Source organism: Amaranthus tricolor, chromosome 11 (genome assembly GCF_026212465.1).
Source record: "Amaranthus tricolor cultivar Red isolate AtriRed21 chromosome 11, ASM2621246v1, whole genome shotgun sequence".
Classification (NCBI taxonomy): domain Eukaryota; kingdom Viridiplantae; phylum Streptophyta; class Magnoliopsida; order Caryophyllales; family Amaranthaceae; genus Amaranthus; species Amaranthus tricolor.
In genome coordinates, this window is record NC_080057.1 from 23509630 (window position 1) to 23529959 (window position 20330).

Sequence of the window (20330 nt, forward strand, 5' to 3'; positions counted from 1 at the left end):
ATTATTTATATATTTTTATATTATTTTAAAGTCGAATCAAATCGAATTTAATTACAAGATCAAGCAAATATCAAATCGTTACATACCTTCACTATATTGGAAGGTAGCAAAAGAGTCTTATCTAGAGTTGATAGTGCTTTTGATAATTATGATTAGGATAAATCAATACTGGAGTCTAGTTAACGTGAATTACCCATTACTAATAGATATAAAAAAATAATAGATTTCAACTCATAACAAATTATTTTATTTATTTATTAATATTTAATATTAAATAGTTTACCAATCGAGTCAAGTCAACTAAATTTTCCCTGTTAAAAGATACCTTTTTGAATCAATTTTTTCCTCAAAATCATAATTATATCATTATACATCATTATACCAACTCTATCATGCCTTGATTACCATATTCTCTCCATCCCTGGTTTTCTATTTTGGATTGTCACTTTAATTTTATAACATTTTTATTTTTGAAAATAGATTTATTATTGTTTTTATTCATCTATATATTTTAATTCTCTTTTAATTTCATTCACATAATTTAGTTTCTCTATTTGATTATTACCACATACCTATTTTTTTAAAAACAATATCTCACTTTCTCTTCTATGTTAAATTAAAAATACAGTATTGTCTTTACATATATAGAACTATAGAATATCAAAATTTTTGTATGAGACGGTCTCACCATGCTGAGACATGTCTCATACTTAGGTAAAATAGCTTAACAATACAAATTTTTAGCTTATGGATTTCTTGTTTTGAAGTCGTCTCACCATGAGACGGTCTCGAAAAATTTTAATCATATTCTATTGTAATGTACGAACGTCGATTTATCAATAAAGCCTTTGTTGTAGTATTTGTTTTTGATTAGACACACAAAAGGTTTTGATGAGTTACCCTCTAAGGGTCTAACCGTCTAAATATTCAGAATTTTGCTATAAAACCATGCACCCATTAATATAGAAATAATTTGTATGGGCTGGCCCATTTACATTTAATGTGTTAAATTGATCACTTAAAATTTTAAAGTTATCTATAAAAAAAACACAAATTCTCATATGAGAAGGTCTCATAGTGAGATCATTTTAATTGTGTTGGCCCAATATACATTTATTTTTAAAGTGATGACTTTTTATAGTCTAAAATTTATCACTTATAACCTTAAAGTGATCACTTATTATTCAAAGTGATTAGTTAGAGAAATGGGCTTACATATATGGACTCTTCTCATGGTGAGACGATCTCATTATAAGACGGGTTGTAAAAATAAAAAACTAATTATATAAGTCTATTTCATAGTGAGACGATCTCATAAAAACGACTTGTTCTTATTATACATTTTACTTCCTTACACATAACTAAATATCAAATTAGTTATTAAATTTTAATTGAATACCAAATTCCAAAAAAAAAATTAACATTATAAATAAATGAAAAGGGCACATTTTGTGAATCCCTTGATTCCCTTCTATTCACAGAATATTGGGAAAATGCAATCTCCTCAAAAAATCTTTTGTGGCCCATATCAACTTCACATGAATTAGCCCTTCTTCATTCATCATGTGAGGGTACTATGGACGAAGCATTTATTACGGGCCATTTAAATTTTTGGGTTTTTCTATCCTATATACCCGTGTATGGGTTTAATTTACAAAATTAGTAAATTTGTTGAAATATAATTTACGATATTCTTTAAACTTGACATTTATAATAAATCTTTCGAAAATATATCAATTTGATTTTGATAAATTTATTTTTTTATAATCTAAACTAATACGCTAGATGTATAAGTTAGAAAAATCGTAAATATCTCCACCCACAAGATTATGGTTTCTAATACTGATATGTAATATAATTTATCATGACTTCCACTTAAACAAAATTCGAGAAATTGAAAAAATAAAATATTTCCATAGTAAATTAGAGTTTTTATTTTCAATTTAGGAAACAATATTTGCTGCAAATTTTTTTTTATCATGACTTCTACTTACTACTTAGACTGCACTAGAATTAAACCATTGATTCTCCATTATCATCACCTTCAAGGTCTCTCTTAAAATAACTCTCACTATTTCATGAAATTTGCTCAATTTTCTTTTTTTTTAGTCTATTTTATCAAATTTGTCATATTTTTATTTTTGACTATAATCTATACTTTTTTTATTTTAATTTCATTTGCATATTTAATTTATATTTTTTCTAATATTCACATATTTTTCCCACTTTTTCATAAAACAACACTTTATTTATTTTTCTTAATTTTTTTACTAATATCAATAAAGCAATTTTTATAAGACAGAGGGAATACTAAACATCAACCCAAGACATATAAGAAATTTAGATAATTTACATATAGTCATATATACATAAAAGTACATGTACATTCATAATAAGTACAATTATTATACAATAAATATTCCAAGAAAAGAAAATCAAAGATAAACACTGGGACAGCGTACATGAAGTAGAACCATCTACCTTATTTAGCATAACAATCACTTCTAAACAATGAGCAATCCTACATTTCGTATCGATAAGTCATCATCATCATATCTTATATATCTCGTTCATAGAAGCTACGATTAGTATCTGGGAAATTGTATGATGACAGATTATATAGTTATCGAAAAATATATATAAGGAGGTTGCGGCCAGTAAAATAAGTTGCCTCCATAAGTGATCAATTCATACTCAGACTTAATTTATTCTCAGCACGTAAGTTCAACATTATAGTTATGAATTATGATAGTAAGGTCTCCAAAATAATAAATGAAGAAAAATAGAAATGAAAGTTATCATCAAAATAACACTCGCTATATCTAATTCATAGAATCTATGATTAAGAACGTGAGAAGGTTAGATGACGACAGACTGTACCCCCACCAAAAAACAATAGAAAGAAACTCATCATCAAACTAATATGCATCAAAAATGCACAAAACATGCAACTCTCAGGCCTCAATATCATCATTGTACCTAATATATCTTGTTCATAGAAATTATGATTAAGAACGTGAAAGGATTAGATGACGACATACTATACCCACACTAAAAGACAATAGAAATGAAAGTCATTATCAAATATGCATAAAAAATGCACACATTGAGCACCTCTCAGGCCTCAATATCATCATCTGTATCCAGTATATCTCATTCACAGAAACTATGATTAAGGTTTTAATCGCACCAAACAACATCAGAATGTTGCAGCTAGTGAGACCTTCGACTCGAGAATGACCCTTAGGCCTGTTAAGCAGGTTTAAATCTGCGATGCTTTCGACTAGGACCCGAGAAAACACGAGCAAGGAAAGCGAAGAAAGAACCAATCAAGAGCAACACCCAAGAAACCATGTAATTTACTTTGTCTTTGAAGTTTTTCTTAGGAAGATGGCTCATGTCAGAGATGAGCAGCGCCCTGTATACGGCCTCAGTGAGGGCGTACGCTGTGACGGGATCACATTCTTCGGCTACGACTCCACATTCGGTGAGGCAAGCTATGTCGTAAACGCCACTTGTTTCGGATATGCCGAGGAACTGACAGATTTTCATTCGAGCATCGATTCGTTCCTCGGCAGATAGCTTGTCTCCATGAGTCAGTACTAGAATTGGGTTCTGATCTGCAAAAAAAAGACATCAATTCTGTTAGATGATGCTTTGATCCATCAATTTCATTGGCCCTTGATGTATACTTCATTATCATTTGTGTATTGCGCACTGCACTAATATATGCACACACACACACAATTTTTGTGGGTATTAACGGCCCGTTTCATTATTGGTTTTAATTGGTAGTAATTTGTATTGTAAATTTTCATAATATGTATTATGTCATTCTTATGGTAATGAAAGTATGATCATAAAAGAGTTTTTATGTTCACGATTTTCCATTACCACCTAATAGTACGTTTTTCAAATGGTAATGCATTAGATTTTAGAATGAATTTTGTGATTAAATGAGATTGTTGAAAGTAAATAAGCATGATCATTAATTTTGTATTCAAATATTCCAACTAAAATTAAATTACACTAATTTTTCATTAACTTTCGTGCACTATTTAGTATCGATTACCAAACGGGCGCTAAAAAATACGAGTATTTCTTTAACCCAATAAAAGAATATTCAGCAAATTGTAACGTTATGAAAACAACTAATTATATCACAAAATGCTATCTAAACTACTACTTTACCGAGCAGTGATGTTAACGCTAAAGTATTGCTTTATCCTCATTAAATAAATTAACGACTACTCAATTTGTTACACTAAACATGTCCTAAACCAAAAACCGAAGGTAAAAAGAGTACAAGAAAAAAAATACATACTACCTCGTTTCAAAGCCAAGTAGTAGAAATACAAACAGTAAATATGCTTAAATTCTCCAAAATTCGAAATAATCAAGTGAAGTCGAATGACTCCATAGGCACGTATTCCCTCCGTCACTAGACGTAGGGTAGTTAGCTGTTTAAGTTAGCTGTTAGATAAGATATTAATGTTGAATAAAAGTAGTGGTTATGCTAGCGGTTATAATGTTATGAAAATAGCTAATTATACCACTAAACACTACTAAAACTACTACTTTACAAGCCTTTAAACGGTTACTCAAATTGTTACGCTGAACATGCCCTAAACCAAAACTGAAACTAAAATGAGTAGAAGCAAAACTACTTACTGCCTCGTTTCAAAGCCGAGTAGTAGTTATATTAGTAGTTATAACGTTATGAAAACAACTAATTCTACCATTAAATGCTACCTAATCTACTGCTTTACCACGCAGTCGTATTATTTGTTAAGTATTGTTTTAATCTCGTCAAATCAATGAACAGTTAGTTACGCTGAACACGCCCTAAACCAAAACTGAAGCTAAAACGAGTAGAAGCAAAACTACTTACTGCCTCGTTTCAAAGCCGAGTAGCAAAACACAGCTTTGGTTGCTTCCAAAGGTGAGGAATCACCACCCTTTAAACTGTCATACAAATCAGCCATGTTACCAACCAACATTGCACAATTGACTTGTCTCCTAGCGAACCTTCTAGAAGTTGAGGTGGGTCCTACAGGAAATTCATCCCCTGATCGATAGCAAATTTGATTGTGTTGGACACCTTCATTAGCCCATTGGGACAACTCGAGGAGGGTCTCGTCTATAGGATCCTTATAGCCGAACCCCCTCGAGTCGTAGACGCAGAAACCGGCTCTCATTGATCGTAAAACATTGTGTTCTTCCAAAACCATTGTTGTAGATTCTGAGTTTCTTGAGCTTCCTGTAATGAAAAGGACCAAAAAATGAAGTATTTTAGTGTTGAATACTTGAATGTCCAAGAGGAATTGCATTATGTTGCACCTTTTTATTCGTATTGAGTTTATTATCCTTGGAATCGAAACATTCAATCGCTTAGTTAACCCCTAATTCTCGTTATTTTATTTTCGAAAAAACTCACAAGAAAAAGCCTTATTATGAGGCGGGTACTAATTAGGGGTGTTCAATTATTTTAAAGTCTTCATTTTCGATGTTAAAAGGAACCTTAAAGTGATCAATTAAATGATCAATTATAACTTTTAAAAGAAATTAATTTTGACTTTAAAGATATCAATTATAAACTTAAATTAATCAATTACTGACTGCGTATTGTAAAAAAATTATAATTAGGCCGATTGAATTGTGGGTGTCACGATAAAACAATCTCTCACAAGATCTGTAGTTTTATTTTGATTAAATTACAAGAAAGAAACATTAAAAAAACCTGAAGAATTACAGCGATTATGAAGTGTCTCACCTGAAGTCTGAGCAAAGGGTATAACACCAGCTCTTCCCAGCACACTATACATAAGATTAACCAAAGAACTCTTCCCACCCCCATTAAATCCCACCAAAAGAATAGTGATTATAGCAGGAATCTCCATCTCTTCCTTCTTGATCCCGCCCATCGGGACCCACAAATCGCCTGCTCGGTATGCCACGAGCCTATGTCGAAGATCATCAAGCCCATCCGATGCCACCAATGTGAGCCTTTCCAACTCCCTCATTACCTTTAGCCTCGGAGTCAACCCTCCAACATCACATACATTTGTAACCTTTAGGTTACTTAACTCTTCGTTGGTGGCGCAACTGCGCCACCAGCAAAAAACCAACGATTCATCCCCTTCGCCCGCCCCCTCGCTCTCATCATTAAACGCCTTTTCTATCATCTCCGTGGAATTTAAAAAATAATATTTTAAGGAAGTGTTTGGTATCGATTTTCTATAGATTTAAAGTATGTTGCAATGAATTTATAGGTGAGGAGAGAGGAAAATGGGGACAAAATATTTTCAATAATCATCAAGTTCTAGGAAGCTACACAACTTGTCCTCAAATAACGTATTTTACAACTGTATGGCCTCTTTCTTTAATAAAAAATACCCTTTAAAATAAAGAAGGGGCCCTTAGTCTTCTTGCAATAATGTCCCATTGTTGATAATGTTAAGAACGAGACCTTCCTTCAATCAAGTCGTGCATAAGAGTTCTCATACACTATTGTAAATCAAACAATTAATACTTGCAACTAATATTGAAATTTTTCCTTTTATTATACTCCTTTTATTCTTTAAAAAAAGTTTTCATGAGAAATATTCACGGAGTTTTAAAAAAATAAAATTTTTTACATATTAAATTTTTTTTTTTATTAAATAATAAATTTGATGGAGAAAAATTAAAGACCATAAATATTTTAAAAAATACTAAAAAAAATTGTGAAAAAAATATTAGAAACCCCAACAAATAAAAAAATATTGTTACAAAGGGTTTAAATGGAAACCATTAGAAATATAAAAATATTATAATAAAGTAAAAGTTATATAAAGGCCATAAATATTAAAATAAAAATAAATAAAATTGTTTTTTTATCCAAAATTTGAGATATAAATAGAAAATTTTTTAATGAAAACAACAAATAAAAACACCCAAAATAAAAAATTAAAACTTCTTTAAAGAACAGAGAAACTATAAAACTTGAAAGTACATCCATTTAGAAATTTAAAAACCAATCCATAAACTTGGCTCCTACATAGAGCATTTGAAGACATGTAAGGCATAATGATTGGAGAATATTTCAAAATAATTCAGAATTCCATTTATAAAAAAAAATAAGCTCAAAAACTCAACATTTTAAGACCGTGCGACTTTTTAACAGACTCGAGTTACTCCACGAATGGTTTGGTGTCATCGAGCGAAATAAGGCCCTCAAGATAAGGGCTTCCTTGACTGATGACGACCAAGATACAAGGACAAACCCGTAGTATAAGAGATCGATGCCTCTTTACCGAAAAATACATTTACACAGCCTTAACTATATAACTCCAAAACGACCCACATAAACTGGTACAGCTACATGACTCGCTGTGTTCGACTGACTTCTGCAAAAAATTATGTTCCCCCATTGAAGATGGTGTTTCACCAATGTTGACGTGCTTAGCGAGCACCACGAACATGGTTGAGGTTGGACCGGACTCTACCGACAACAATCTGGATATACTCTAAATGTATCGGCCATCTGACTCGAGACTTCAACTGACGAACAAACTGCAAATCCTGCAAGTTTATATGCCCAAACATATGTTACCATCAAAACATAAGCTAGATTAATAAAAGTGATCTTCAAACACGAATAACAGGCAATAAAACTGATCAAAATCTATCTTTTACTTTTTTTGGCCAAGAACATTCCCCTAAAGATTAAAACAAAACAATGTGCAAGTCTTCTTGAATTTAAATACAAAATATTCCCACAAGCTGAACAAAAATAGATTAACTAGAGAGTATATTTATAAACAAATTATAGAACTAGAAGTATCCATCAGATCATGTAAAGTGGTGAACTTAATTGATGTACATGTTCGGGTGGCAATTTTGTAAATAATTGGACATTTGCTAAAAGGTGTACACATTCAGATGACATTTTTGTAAATAATATGAACTTTTACCTTCACAAAAATATTCACACCCTATAAGATAGTATGTACACCTTTTGCGATAATTGGTTTTCAGTTTTAAATCACTTTAGTGGTTTTAACTTGATCCGTCCCATATATATATATATATATATATATGAAAAAAGAGATAGTATATCAAAATAGCCCCTTTTTCTTATTCAACAAAGTTGAGTCCATACCTTTAACCAAACTTGAATCCGCCCTGTGGAACATTAAGGTCATTTCCACCAAAATGGAAGCCATTTTGCGCGCCTTCAGCAGAAGGCAACGTTTCGTCATCATCATCAACCCAATAGGTCTCCAGAATCTTCACAGACTTCTCATAAATCTCATTGTTGTCATGAGTCTGCAAGTTTTCTATTTTATCTAAACCTTCAGCGTCCTCAATCATTTGAGAATATACATTTACACCTCCTGACGTACCCAAATTCTTCTCGGATTCCCCAATCTTCAATATATTCTCCAAACCTTCTAAGCAAACTGTCACAACTCTTGGATCAGGGCAAGCCAACAGATCACACAATGGCTTGATGCATCCCTGACTCACCAAAAACCTGGAGTACAATAATAACTTGAGCAATCAAATCCAAAAAGTAGACGTAATGGAAAAGAGAGACAAATCGGATAAATTTTTCGTACTTTATTTGATCAGGGGAACCTCCAGAAGTAGCATTTGATATAGCCCAAGCAGCCTCCTTCTTGATATCAAACTCGGCATTTTGGAGGAGGTTGACAAGAGGAGCTATAATACCAGCCTCAATCACAGCCTGCATAAGCAAAGACATAATACCGTCTATTCATTTGAAGATGTGTTATTCTAACTACAAGAACAAAACCCCAAATAACATTTACAAGAAGATCAAACAAAAACCAAGTATAAAAGATGACATAATTATTAGTATCCATATACAATGTTTACCTGTATCTGCTCCTTTGTTCCGGCAGTGATGTTGGAAATGGTCCAGCAAGCTTCTTTCTTTATACTCTTCTTGTAACTTTGGTTCAGCAGGTTAAGAAGGCAAGAAAGAGCACGATGATCAATAATGCACTGGAGAAGATAAGATAAAACATAAATCAACCAAGCAACAAAATAAGGAGTACTTCAATAAGAGGTGCCAAGTTAATCTAAAATGATCCTTTTTGAAACATCTCAGATGTTGAACAGATAAAATAGTACAACTTCATTTGTCAAATTGAGCAACATCAATTCAGAAAGTACAAAGAACAAGCTGATTGTTAGTAAGACTACTCCAAAAACAAGTTCTAGAAATTCCACTAAAGCCATCAAAATAAAAGTCACTGCACAAAAAATGGAGAACAGTGGTTCAATATAAACTTTTACAATACTCCACGTTTCTGTATTATACCATTCATAAGCGGGATATATTAAAAAAATTACCAATTCTTGAAAAGAGGGTTAATTTCTTTCTAATCTTACGCGCAGAAAAGCTCCTTTCCACTAGAAACCAAGTATCCTACTGTTTCCAAGGAACTACATTGCATAAATAAATTTATATGATAATGTAAGAAAATATTTAAAAGATTAAAAAAATACAGTAAAGGAAAACTCTACTATTGAAGGATCCTATATACTTATAACCTTTAAAAGAACAATCTCATATAGGAGTACTATTAAGTATCAACTAAATATTTTAACTCAAAGAGCACAGCAAACCAATCTGCTTTATTATGTTAACAGTATTTTGACACAAGGGTTTACGCATAAACACATACATAGATGCGTATAGAACAAAAAAGATAAACTAAACCTAGAAAGAAGCAATGGACACACAAGTCTATGCACAAGAGTTGGATGTAGAATGAACCTGAGTCTGCATGTCATCACCAGTAACAATATTTCCAACTGTACGAAGTGCAGGAATGAGAACAGAAGGAGAAGTATGACTGCAAAAAACAAAGGCAATATTAGACATGGAATTTGAACCTAAGTTCCGGAACTTAAGACCGCAAATGGTCTGTATATAATTACTCACAGCAGAAGCTCCACAAGCCGAGGGCACACCCCAGCATCAATCACTGCTTGGATCTTGTCATTGGTACCATCAGAGAGATATGACAATGCCCAGCAAGCATCCATAAGGATTTCATCATCATTCAAATGAATTAGCCTCTCAAGAGCAGGTAGTGCAGGCTTTGTCTAAAAAGCAAATTTTGAGAATGAGAAAAATGTCAGCCACCATAATAGCCTTCAAATGCAAATACCTAAAGTGCAAACTCGGGAAAAAAAAGACAGAAACCTGTTCAAATGAAGGTTGTGGCTTGCCTCTGCAGAAGTTCGACAAGGTCCATGTAGCATTGCGCAACATAGAAAGTTTGGCATGTTCATTGAATTGAGCCAACAATGGCACTAGAGCCCCATGCGCAAGAACCAAATCTCGGCATTTTGGTGAATCACCAGCAATGTTCCCCAAGGCCCAAACAGCCTACAGTTGAGACAAAGCATTTTTCATTCCATCACACTACTTTAGTGGAGAAAATAACATTACATATAGTTGATAATGCACTTAGAAAACAATTAATAGTAAATACTGAAGAAAGAACAAGGTAGAATGAGGCGGGGAAAACCAAAGAAGATTAAATAAGGCAAATTTATTATGTGGATTAGGACAAGACATTACATATAGTTGAAAATGCACTTGGAAACAGTTAATAGTAATTACTGAAGAAAGAACAAGGCAGAATGAAAGGCGAGCAAAACCAAAGAAGATTAAATAAGGCAAATTTCTTATGTGGATTAGGACAAGACAGTCGCAATTTTTTAAGGTATTAATCCAACAAATTTTTTCAAAAAGTTAATTTTTCACACTATCCAACATTAAACAAATCATTTGCAACTCCCTCGTGCATGACAATATGAAAAGTCCATAGAAATGAGATAAGGTGAGTACCAACTTTACATATCGTAATTATGTGCATTCTTAGTGAGTAGTGATTTATCAATTATCAGCACCAAACTAAAAAAAAGGAATGAACCTCATGGTTGGTGCAGTGTAACAATTGCATAGACCTTTTCACCTAAGCATTTCCCTCATCTGCAAACGCCGGTAAGCAATGCCTAAACTAGGCTATAATAAACTCATTGAATTTCCCACCTAATGAATATATCTTTTTATACACATGTGTAACTTTTTGAACTTCACAATTTACAAATTATTGCACACCCTTTCGCAAACATCATCAGTTTGTGTAATGAATATAACTATTTAAACACGTGTAACTTTTTGAACATCACAATTTACAAAAGATTGATGCACACCTGTTCACGAACATCATTACTTTGTGAACTGAGAAGCTTCACAAAGATTGGAACAGCGCCATGATCAATGATGACCTTGGTGTTATCCGATGTACCAGAAGCAATATTTGTAAGTGCCCAAGCAGCTTCAAACTGAAAATGCCCATATAAGTTATATTAGTAATGTAAGCCAGAACAAGTTTTGTTTAATATAATATACTCTTGAATATCCATGCGTGAAACAGACCTGAAGTTCTGGATAATCATCTCTGCTCAAAAATTCAACAAGACGCGGAACAACTCCAGATTGAACAACCTCTTCAATAGGAGGGTTGCGCTCTACACAAAAATTAAAAAATTCCATTAGAACAACTAATCTTGTCGATTCGTTCTTTAATGATAATGATTACTATTCTATTCATAGTTATTGTCAATTGGCTTTGTAAATACTATTAGTCGATCACTCTTGATATGTGATTAATTCTTGACCTAGAAGTTGATTTATAGTCAAGTAGAATCTTATTTGATTCGTCTAAAAAATTAATATTAATATCAGTTTCTTATAATTTTTAATTCAGCATATTTAGAGATATTTAAGATTAACATAGTGCATTGGGTAAAATGTAAAAGGCAAATGAGACAATAATAATATTATAGTAAGAAGTTCAAACAAAAGATAAAAAAAAGTCCAGATTAAGTCAAAGTCAAGGAAATGATTTAATTGTACTCTAGTCATAAAATTTAAGAATACTTGATCCCAAAAAGAATGTCACACATCAAAAGCACCCAGTTTGTAAGATTCAATCATCTATAATCCTCTTCCTACATGTTCCTATGTGCGTCAAGCACTAACACGGCATTTGAGCACACATGTATTTGCTCAATGCAAGGGGATCAGTTTACACACTAACACGAGCAGGGAATTTCCTACAAGATCCTATGTGAGTCAAGCACAAACAGCGTAGTTCTTAAGGACAAGGAGGCTATTTCCAACAAATATGGAATTTCAGAGACGACATTAAAATTCTGATCAAACGAAGACAAAACAAAAATCAAATAGGACCTATAGAAAGCAGCTTCCGGAAGTGAGTAGTGGATTCAAGTTGAGCATTTCTGTCCTCTGAATAAACACCAGCAACCATCTGTGGCACGCTATCAATCTGCAAATCCAACCAAACACAAGTAAGCATTAAACTCATCCAAAAACAAGAAAGTAAAAATACAAACAATCAATTAACATCATAATTCAGAAAGAATAAACTCCAAATCAAGAGCCTAAATCCAACCCAATTTATCATCAAACAATCAACAACAAAAATCAAACCTTAAATTATACAATTCATAACCTAAACAAAAAAAAATAGAAACCTTCTTATCGAACGGAGGCTGAGCAGACAATTGTTGAGAAGCAGCAGACTGAAACCCTTCACGACGCTTCTTCTGCAAATTTTCTTCTCTACGATTCTTACGAATCTCAACCATGTTATCCTCCCTCCTTCTCCGTCCTTCATCAGCATCAACCGCCACCTTGTATTTACTGCGGCGCACTTCAGTCCTAGCATTAGGTCTCAACGACATTTTTTACGGCCGAATGAACAGAATCAAAAACCCTAACCCTAGGAGAGAGAAAATTAAGGAAGGATCGCAGATTAATCCAATTCAATTCAACCACAATCCACAAGGATTTCTATTGATGAAAATTGGGGAAGAATATATTCAAGTTGAATTGAAGGATGAATTGGGTAATTGATATAGTCAGTACGGTTGCAGCGAGATACTTTTTATAAGGTTAGAGGGTTTAATATCGATTAGGGCTTGGATTTATGGTTATTTATACGAAAATGACAATGAAATTTGAATTTTGAAGGTAAATTAATTTTAAAATCAAGTAGGCGTTTTGTTACCGTTGTTTGGTTTGTGTCACCACTCACTAGTCTCCTTACTTCTCTCCAGATCGAAACAATCGATTTATCAGAGAATTTTAACTTATTTTAATATGTATAATTAATAATTACAGATAATTTAATGTTCAAATAATTTAATTTTAGTGTTTAGTAATATTAAATTAGTTAATTGAAATAACTTAATGTTATCAATAAACTAATTTTAAATAAATTGTTCATAGTAGTATATTTAAAACTAAACTATCTCTTAAAATCAGATAATCAAATCAGTTACTCTAATTAGCTACTAATCATTTACAAACACCTTTTTTATGTTTTGTAATATTTATTAAAAGTTTAAAATGTGCGAAAACCAAGAAAATAAGAAAAAGTGATATTTTATATAAAAAAATAAAAAAAAGTATGATAAATGTGTGAATGAAAGGAAGATATATATTAAATGTGAAAATGAAAATTAGATAAGTGAAGGTCATTATCAAAAATAGAAATGTAATAAAATCCATGAGATCAACATAAATGAAAAATATAACAAAACTCGTAGGACGGAAAGAGTAGAAGTTTTTGGAGAATCAGGTTCAGTTTTAGTTATAGTGCAAATATGACGTGTCTAAAAAAGGTCCTCAAGACAATTATCACCTAGCCTTTCTTCCCTTTTAACTATTCGTGGAAAAAAAAAATTGTAGTCTTATTAGATTGAGTCACTTTAGGGAAGTATTATATTTGTCGTTCGCCATTAATATTATTAATATTATTCTCTTTCTAGACAAAAATAACTATAAAGATGATTAGGTAGGAGAATAAAACAAAATATAAATATACATAAGTTTGTAGATGGGAGTATAAAAGGAGAATGAGATCATTACTATAAACAAAAATAATATAAAATCTCGACTAAAATACAAAGTGATGCTATTTAAAAAAAGTCATAGGAAATAGCATTTTAAGCTTCTAATGAAACCACTAGCATCTACTATATTGTATAGAATTCGATTATAAATGTTGAGCAAAGTTAGAAAATGACAAATAATAGCATTAATTCAAAAAGATTATTATACGTGATAGTTAAATTAATAAATTAATTATATTTAATTATAAGACAATTTCGTTCTTCGTGTTTAATATCATCTACAAACTATATGAGTTTATTAAGTAAATAAACACCGCCATATTACAATATCTTTAATAATTATTATTATTTTATCTTTAGTACTTCATATAGTAGGTTAATAACTTTATCTCATTTACTACTATTGTCCAATTTGATTTTTGCATATTTTGCCAATACATATATTCAATCGTAAGTATCTTAAATTTTCTTTATTAAAAGTTATAGAATATTAATTCTAATAAAATTTACATCAAAATGAATCAAATAAGAAGTCATTTTACTATGTTTTAACTCATAGATTAAAATAAACACAAAAACTTGGACGAGACGGTCACATTATGAGACAATCAATTTGGGCTAGCACAATTCACGCGTGTAACAACATTTTAATTTTTTGGGTATTTATCAATTTTGAAAAGGTACCTATTTTCAAAATTGATACCTTTAAGGTCAAAATTGAAATCTTTAAGATCAAAATTAAAAATACCCTAAAAATGAAAAAAAATGCCTAAATTGTTACACGCGAGAATTGGGCCGGCCCAAATTGACGGTTTCATTATGAGGTCGTCTCGTCCAAGACCAGCTGAAAAATAAAATACAAATTAAGGGTACTAGATGAATAAAATTCAAAAATCAAATGGGCAATAATAGTGAATAAGATGAAGTACTTCTTATCTTTGAAAATTTTATATATATTGTTAACTAGCTACTGCGTGCATATTGCACACGTTTTTATACTGGTTGAAATACCCGTTACATAAGAATTTTTGACACTGTTAATAGTTTAAGCTTATTTTATATATTGCGTCTAATGTGTAAGAAAAAATATAGTTAAATGATATCTTGTTTGAATCGTCTTATCGTATACGTTCATAGTATTAAGTTTTTATAGTTTTTAGATGAGTATAATTCAATATATATAAATGATTAAAATAACACATTAATTACATTAAACGTAAAATATAGCAAGTATAATGAAAGTATTATACTTAACAGGATTAATGAAAATAAACGGTGTAAAACTAAAAAGGGAAAAGAATATTTTAACACAAATTCTCATATGAGACGTTCTCATAGTGAGATCATTTTAATTGGGTTGACTCATATTTAAAATGATGACTTTTTATAGTCTAAAGTTATCACTTATACCTTGAAGTGCCAATTACAATTTGAAAGTAATTACTTAGAAAAATGAGCTTACTTGTATGAATTCGTCTCATCGAAAGATGGTCTCATATATGATGGGCTGATATTTTAATGATAAGGGAGTCTTTTGTTTGGTAAGATGGTTTCATGATAGGTGGGTGGGGCCGTGAGGGGTACTTTTGAGTTGGGGGTAGGCTGGAATTAAGCTGGTCATGTCCACCACAATTTGCTTGGACTGTAGTATCAACTTCCTTTGGGTTTCTTTAGCCCTTTCAGTTGATCTAATTTGATCTAATTCATCTAAACAAAACCCTAGTTGGTAACACTAATTTGCAAACCTCATTTATGAGGGTGCTAATCATCCAAATTTTTTTGTTTTTCATTAGAAGGCGTAAATGTTAGATTATGTGAGAATCGTACTCAAAATCTTACTTGAAACATATATTTTTGTATAAAGGCAATTTTACAGTGAGACACTCTACATACGTGGGCTGAATAGCCCGACTACTACAATCATTAAAGTATGGACTTCTTGTTTTGAGTTTGTGTCATCGAGAGACGATCTCTCACAAGAATAGTTCAATCTACTAACATATGTGCAACTTTAGAGATGATGATTAATAATGTAACACTCCGGCCCCTCGGACCGCTTGTGACTACTCATGGAGACTGTAGACTAGCTCTACAAACCAATACAAATCTTTCCAGCGCACTTTGGCCTCGTTCGTGCGCGCCCCAAAAAACTTCCCAGGAGATCACTCATCCTAATATTGCGCCACACCAAACACCCTTAATTGTGGAGTTCTTAGCAAATGGGCTCCCATGAAAAGAAAATGCACCTTACTAATATGAGTAGTCTATCAATCCCTTTTCAAGCTAAATATGAGGTATTACGAATAATCAGACCTACAAGTTGAACTCAATCTAAACTGTTTGATCCAAAGATAGGCGGACTCTTGAGTCTAGACTATGATAAGTTTTCAATCTTGCATGAATTAATGATAAGAAATTTGAAATCAGTATAAACCTCTAAGGTTAGTTTTGTTGTTGATTGAAGTTATTTGTTGATTTATTAGTTGTTAAGTGAAATGTTAACTCTCTCCTATTCTTCTATTAGTATCATTTACTTTATTGGTCACAATTTACTCATCACTTTTAATTCGTATTTTTATTCTTAATCTATAAGTTAAAACAAAGTCATGTGAGATCTTATTTGATTCAATTCAATATAAGGTTTATTAATATGCACAATTTAGTGATATTAAAGGTTAAAATATTATCTTATCAAGTGTAAAAATGTAATTGAGACTAGTACACTGAATATAAGGGAAGATGATTTCTTAATAAAAATTATTAACAGTTATTTATAATAAAAAAGCAAGTCATGAAAAATCTATCCATAATAGTCTTTCATTTTAGCTTAGAAACTAACTTTTAATATACACTTTTGTTTACCACTTAACCAAGTAAATAAATAAACAAATATCAAAAGATAACCAAAAAATCAATTTTTTCAAACAAACTCACAAACTACTTTCATTTCACATGAGACTATGTGTACATTGCACCTTTGTATATGCAAATACTTTGGACATACAACTGATACCCTAAATAATCTAAAACCATATGGAGTACAAAATATGTATGTGATGTGAGCGTTTCCAAGTATGCAAAATTAGAAAATATTGTGTGTTTTTCTTGTTTTTTCCCTATCACTATAAAATTACTCGTTTAATTACAATTTTAGTAAAGCAAACCCAACAAAACATACAAGATGAAGCAAATTTCTTCGCTAAGAAGCTGAATTTCTTGTCGGTGAAACATAATTCGTAATTTGCCTTTGAAATTCAAGATTCGTTCAAAATGGGTTAAAAAGCCTAAAATCGACCATAATTCGCTTTTTCGATTCGCAATTCCCGAGGCGATTAGCAAATCATGTGACACTGTTTCGGGTATGTTTTCCTTTGATCACTTCCTTGAAAATGGGGGCTTGTCTACAATGTCGCATCCTCTTCCTTAAGCGAAGGCAAACTCGAGCTTGCCTCCCCATTGTATTGCTTAGTCAAAGACCCGTCATCGGACCCGTTTCTTGACCCGTGCTTAGAGCCTTTCTCTTTAGACTTAGAAGAAGTTTTATTTGATCCATCCCCATCTTTAGATTTCTTTCTTCTAGATTTCTTGGGTATGTTAGGAAGGCTTTGAGAGTTACTAGATGATTCGCCTTTGGGGCTGCTACTGCCGCTGCTTTCCTTGTGTTTATGACGCCTTCTAGAAGACTTGGATTTGTGGTTTGGACTACCCATTGGCGAATCACCCGAACCTACACTGTCCCATGATGGTTGCCTTCTAGATGCCTTTGGCAAACCTGGTGTGTCTTTTGCTACACTTCTCGTAGGAGTCGACAAATCTAGAAACATCAAAAAGTCAAACTTCAAGTCAACTACCACAATCATTTGATTATGCAGCTGGTTTTAAAAGACAACTAGAGGCGCAGTCGCACTAGAATTCAAGGCTAAACACACAACCCTTACGTAATATTACTAAAAGTATAATGTAAGGGTTGATCTATTTAATATAACCATCGGCGAATTTAAAAAATTATTAAGCAAAAAATTTCAATTAGGACAATTTTGCATTGTTCATTAATTAATTAATTAAATGGCTAGGTTTATCCAATTAATAAGCAAAAATTTCAATTTAACAAATTTAAATGGGTCAAATAACTTTATAGTTCACTAGTCACTACATGGCTCTGCTACTACTGAATATAATAAAATCAAGTAAAATTAATTAGCATGGTTGTAAAAATAAACACTTAAATTTAAAAGTCGAATTTCAATACAAGCTACAAGTTATATGTATATTTATTTGATATTTTAATTTAATTACTTCGTGTCATGAAGTATAGAATATATATTGCCTTTAAAAGCAAAAAAAATTTGAATATAAAGTTGTTTTTATATGATAATTTTTAGTAGTATTGTTTACATATAAAATATGATCCCACATTTTATATTGGCAAAAAATCCACTTGGTAAAGGCCCACTAGGAAAACTAGCTAAAGCCTCAATGAATACATCCCCTTGGGGTTAAGTTAAAGGGATGAGAGAATATCTGATCTTGCCTGCCTAAAGCAAGTTATATTTTCTTCCTCTAAAATACTATTACATTATAGTAGCTGATATGTGGATATTAATTTGGACGTCGGAGGCACTGCTCTTGAGGGGTCACCTCTGAGGCTCTGGGTGTTATTTTGCAGGAATATCATGCTTTTCTGGCCAACCACTGTTCTGTTATGGATCCAGCCCAATTGAAGTAAAATGTTTCTTGTTTTGGTCCACTTAGTTGGTCCATTTTTTATTACATTTTACTAGCTTGGATTATGTTTAATTTAGAAACTTAAGTTGTGACTTCCTTTAGAAGTTTTAAAGGGGTTATTTTGTGGTAAACATGTGACCAAGATAGGGTGAGTAGTTTTTAAAAACAACAAACACAAAATAGAGAAAAAGGGAGGTTTTTCATTTTCGGAGTTTTTAGGGCAGGCTTCAGTAAGCTGTCCGTTGCCCGATGGATCATCCTCAAATTTTGGCAGCTTGTTACTGACATCAAAAGCTTCATATTGAACAGTTGGATCGTTGTTTTGAGCTTTAGTTTGGTCACAGTTGTCTCTGGACAGAAGTGCTGTTTTGGGGTGTTTTCTACTTCTCTTGCTCTCTAATTCCAATCTCTTATCGTTTATTGTTGTTGGTGGGCTGTAGATTGTTGTGAACTACATTGGGTTCATTTTACCCTCAATTTTATCATCAATAATAGAATATTAAGGATGGACTCCTCAAGAGGTCCCTTGGTTTTTATCCTTCACATCGAAGGGGTTTTCCACGAATAATTTGTGTGTGTTGCTTGTATCTTATTCCGCTTATTATTGATGCTTAGTGACTGAAATATTGCTGTCCACATTTCATATTCTTGTTGTGTGATATTTTGGGTTGATTGGTTTGAATATTTGAAAGATTGTCTTGAGTTGGTGGTCTAGTGAGAGTCGTAGTGACCTCTCCCATTCCTTACATGTTCCACCACCACAATCACCTCAAATTACCCCTATATTTGATTGTTTCCTATTTTTAACGAGAACAAATATGTTGGTCATTTAATGATAATTTTTTGTTAATATATTAGCTATTTGGTCCACTCAGTAAAGTTTAAATTTTGACTTCGTCTTTAAAGTCAACAACTATAAAATCATCGTGGTTAAGGGTAAGAATGGAAGACATGAACCTCGTGAAACCGAATTAACGTCCTCAATTTCCCTCGTAGTTTCTCCATTGGCTTGTACTGCAGCTGATGCATTGCCTGGAGCTTGGGATTGGAACTCATTCATCTAGTAACCAATTAAATACATAAAAGTCTCAGCAAAAAATGCATGAAAGTCTCACAAAAAATGTTCATGAAAATTAAAAAAATATAATTTTTTAGATAGTAAATATATTATTTTAGTAAATAAAAGAATTTAACGGTGGAAAAGTAAATACCATAAGCAATAAAAGTATTTTAAAATAAAGCCAGTGGAAAAATATAAGGACCAAAAATATTAAAAACATAATTAAATAAAGTTAGTGGATAAAATGTGAAAACCATAAGATATACTCCTTAAAAATGTTAAAATGAAGTTAGTGGAAAACGATTGAGACTATAAGTGTTAATAAAATGTTAAAATGGGGTGAACAAGGTTAATTATGTCTAAAATATAGGAACGGGTTTAAGAAATGGAGGGAGTACAATACACAAAAAGTTTTTAATTAAATTTTCACAATGCAGCAAAATCAAAGAGACGCAACGAGGACTACAGTTTTACTTGATAAAATTTCAAACAAAATAAAAATATATTACACACTTATCTCCTTAAATTTGCTACACTACATTCAAAAACACATTCACTTTGATTTACTATATAT

At 32.0% G+C, this 20330-nt stretch overlaps 3 protein-coding genes across 3 annotated transcripts; all 3 read right to left on the reverse strand.

The window, feature by feature from the left end:
• Positions 1-2308: 2308 nt before the first annotated feature.
• On the reverse strand, positions 2309-6373 carry LOC130827256 (uncharacterized). The gene is made up of 3 exons (XM_057692923.1): positions 5774-6373; positions 4892-5260; positions 2309-3620 (listed from the first exon to the last, which is right to left on the reverse strand). The coding sequence occupies exons 1-3, from the start codon at positions 6183-6185 to the stop codon at positions 3253-3255; spliced, it is 1149 nt and encodes a 382-aa protein (XP_057548906.1). The 5' UTR covers positions 6186-6373; the 3' UTR covers positions 2309-3252.
• Positions 6374-6999: 626 nt separating this feature from the next.
• Positions 7000-13170, reverse strand: LOC130827204 (importin subunit alpha-1a-like). The gene is made up of 11 exons (XM_057692855.1): positions 12589-13170; positions 12284-12380; positions 11468-11559; positions 11242-11373; positions 10223-10408; positions 9959-10122; positions 9791-9869; positions 8884-9012; positions 8604-8731; positions 8144-8518; positions 7000-7563 (listed from the first exon to the last, which is right to left on the reverse strand). Exons 1-10 carry the CDS (start codon positions 12796-12798, stop codon positions 8146-8148), a joined length of 1590 nt encoding a protein of 529 aa, XP_057548838.1. The 5' UTR covers positions 12799-13170; the 3' UTR covers positions 7000-7563; positions 8144-8145.
• Positions 13171-16949: 3779 nt separating this feature from the next.
• On the reverse strand, positions 16950-20312 carry LOC130827532 (CRIB domain-containing protein RIC7-like). Its single transcript, XM_057693270.1, has 2 exons — positions 19654-20312; positions 16950-17785 (listed from the first exon to the last, which is right to left on the reverse strand). The coding sequence occupies exons 1-2, from the start codon at positions 19754-19756 to the stop codon at positions 17373-17375; spliced, it is 516 nt and encodes a 171-aa protein (XP_057549253.1). The 5' UTR covers positions 19757-20312; the 3' UTR covers positions 16950-17372.
• Positions 20313-20330: the final 18 nt, after the last annotated feature.

Bases quoted from the DNA above. Each gene is read 5' to 3' on its own strand.
- LOC130827256 (XM_057692923.1), bottom strand. From the start codon at position 6,185: ATGATAGAAAAGGCGTTTAATGATGAGAGCGAGGGGGCGGGCGAAGGG. The intron at 5,261-5,773 runs GTGAGACACTTC...TTTTCATTACAG, and splicing joins ACCCTTTGCTCAGACTTCAG to GAAGCTCAAGAAACTCAGAA. The intron at 3,621-4,891 runs GTAAGTAGTTTT...TTTTTTTTGCAG, and splicing joins CTCGGCTTTGAAACGAGGCA to ATCAGAACCCAATTCTAGTA.
- LOC130827204 (XM_057692855.1), bottom strand. From the start codon at position 12,798: ATGTCGTTGAGACCTAATGCTAGGACTGAAGTGCGCCGCAGTAAATAC. The intron at 11,374-11,467 runs GTCTGTTTCACG...GGGCATTTTCAG, and splicing joins ATGATTATCCAGAACTTCAG to TTTGAAGCTGCTTGGGCACT. The intron at 10,409-11,241 runs GTGTGCATCAAT...TCTCAACTGTAG, and splicing joins GTAATGATGTTCGTGAACAG to GCTGTTTGGGCCTTGGGGAA.
- LOC130827532 (XM_057693270.1), bottom strand. From the start codon at position 19,756: ATGAATGAGTTCCAATCCCAAGCTCCAGGCAATGCATCAGCTGCAGTA. The intron at 17,786-19,653 runs GTTCATGTCTTC...TGATGTTTCTAG, and splicing joins CGTTAATTCGGTTTCACGAG to ATTTGTCGACTCCTACGAGA.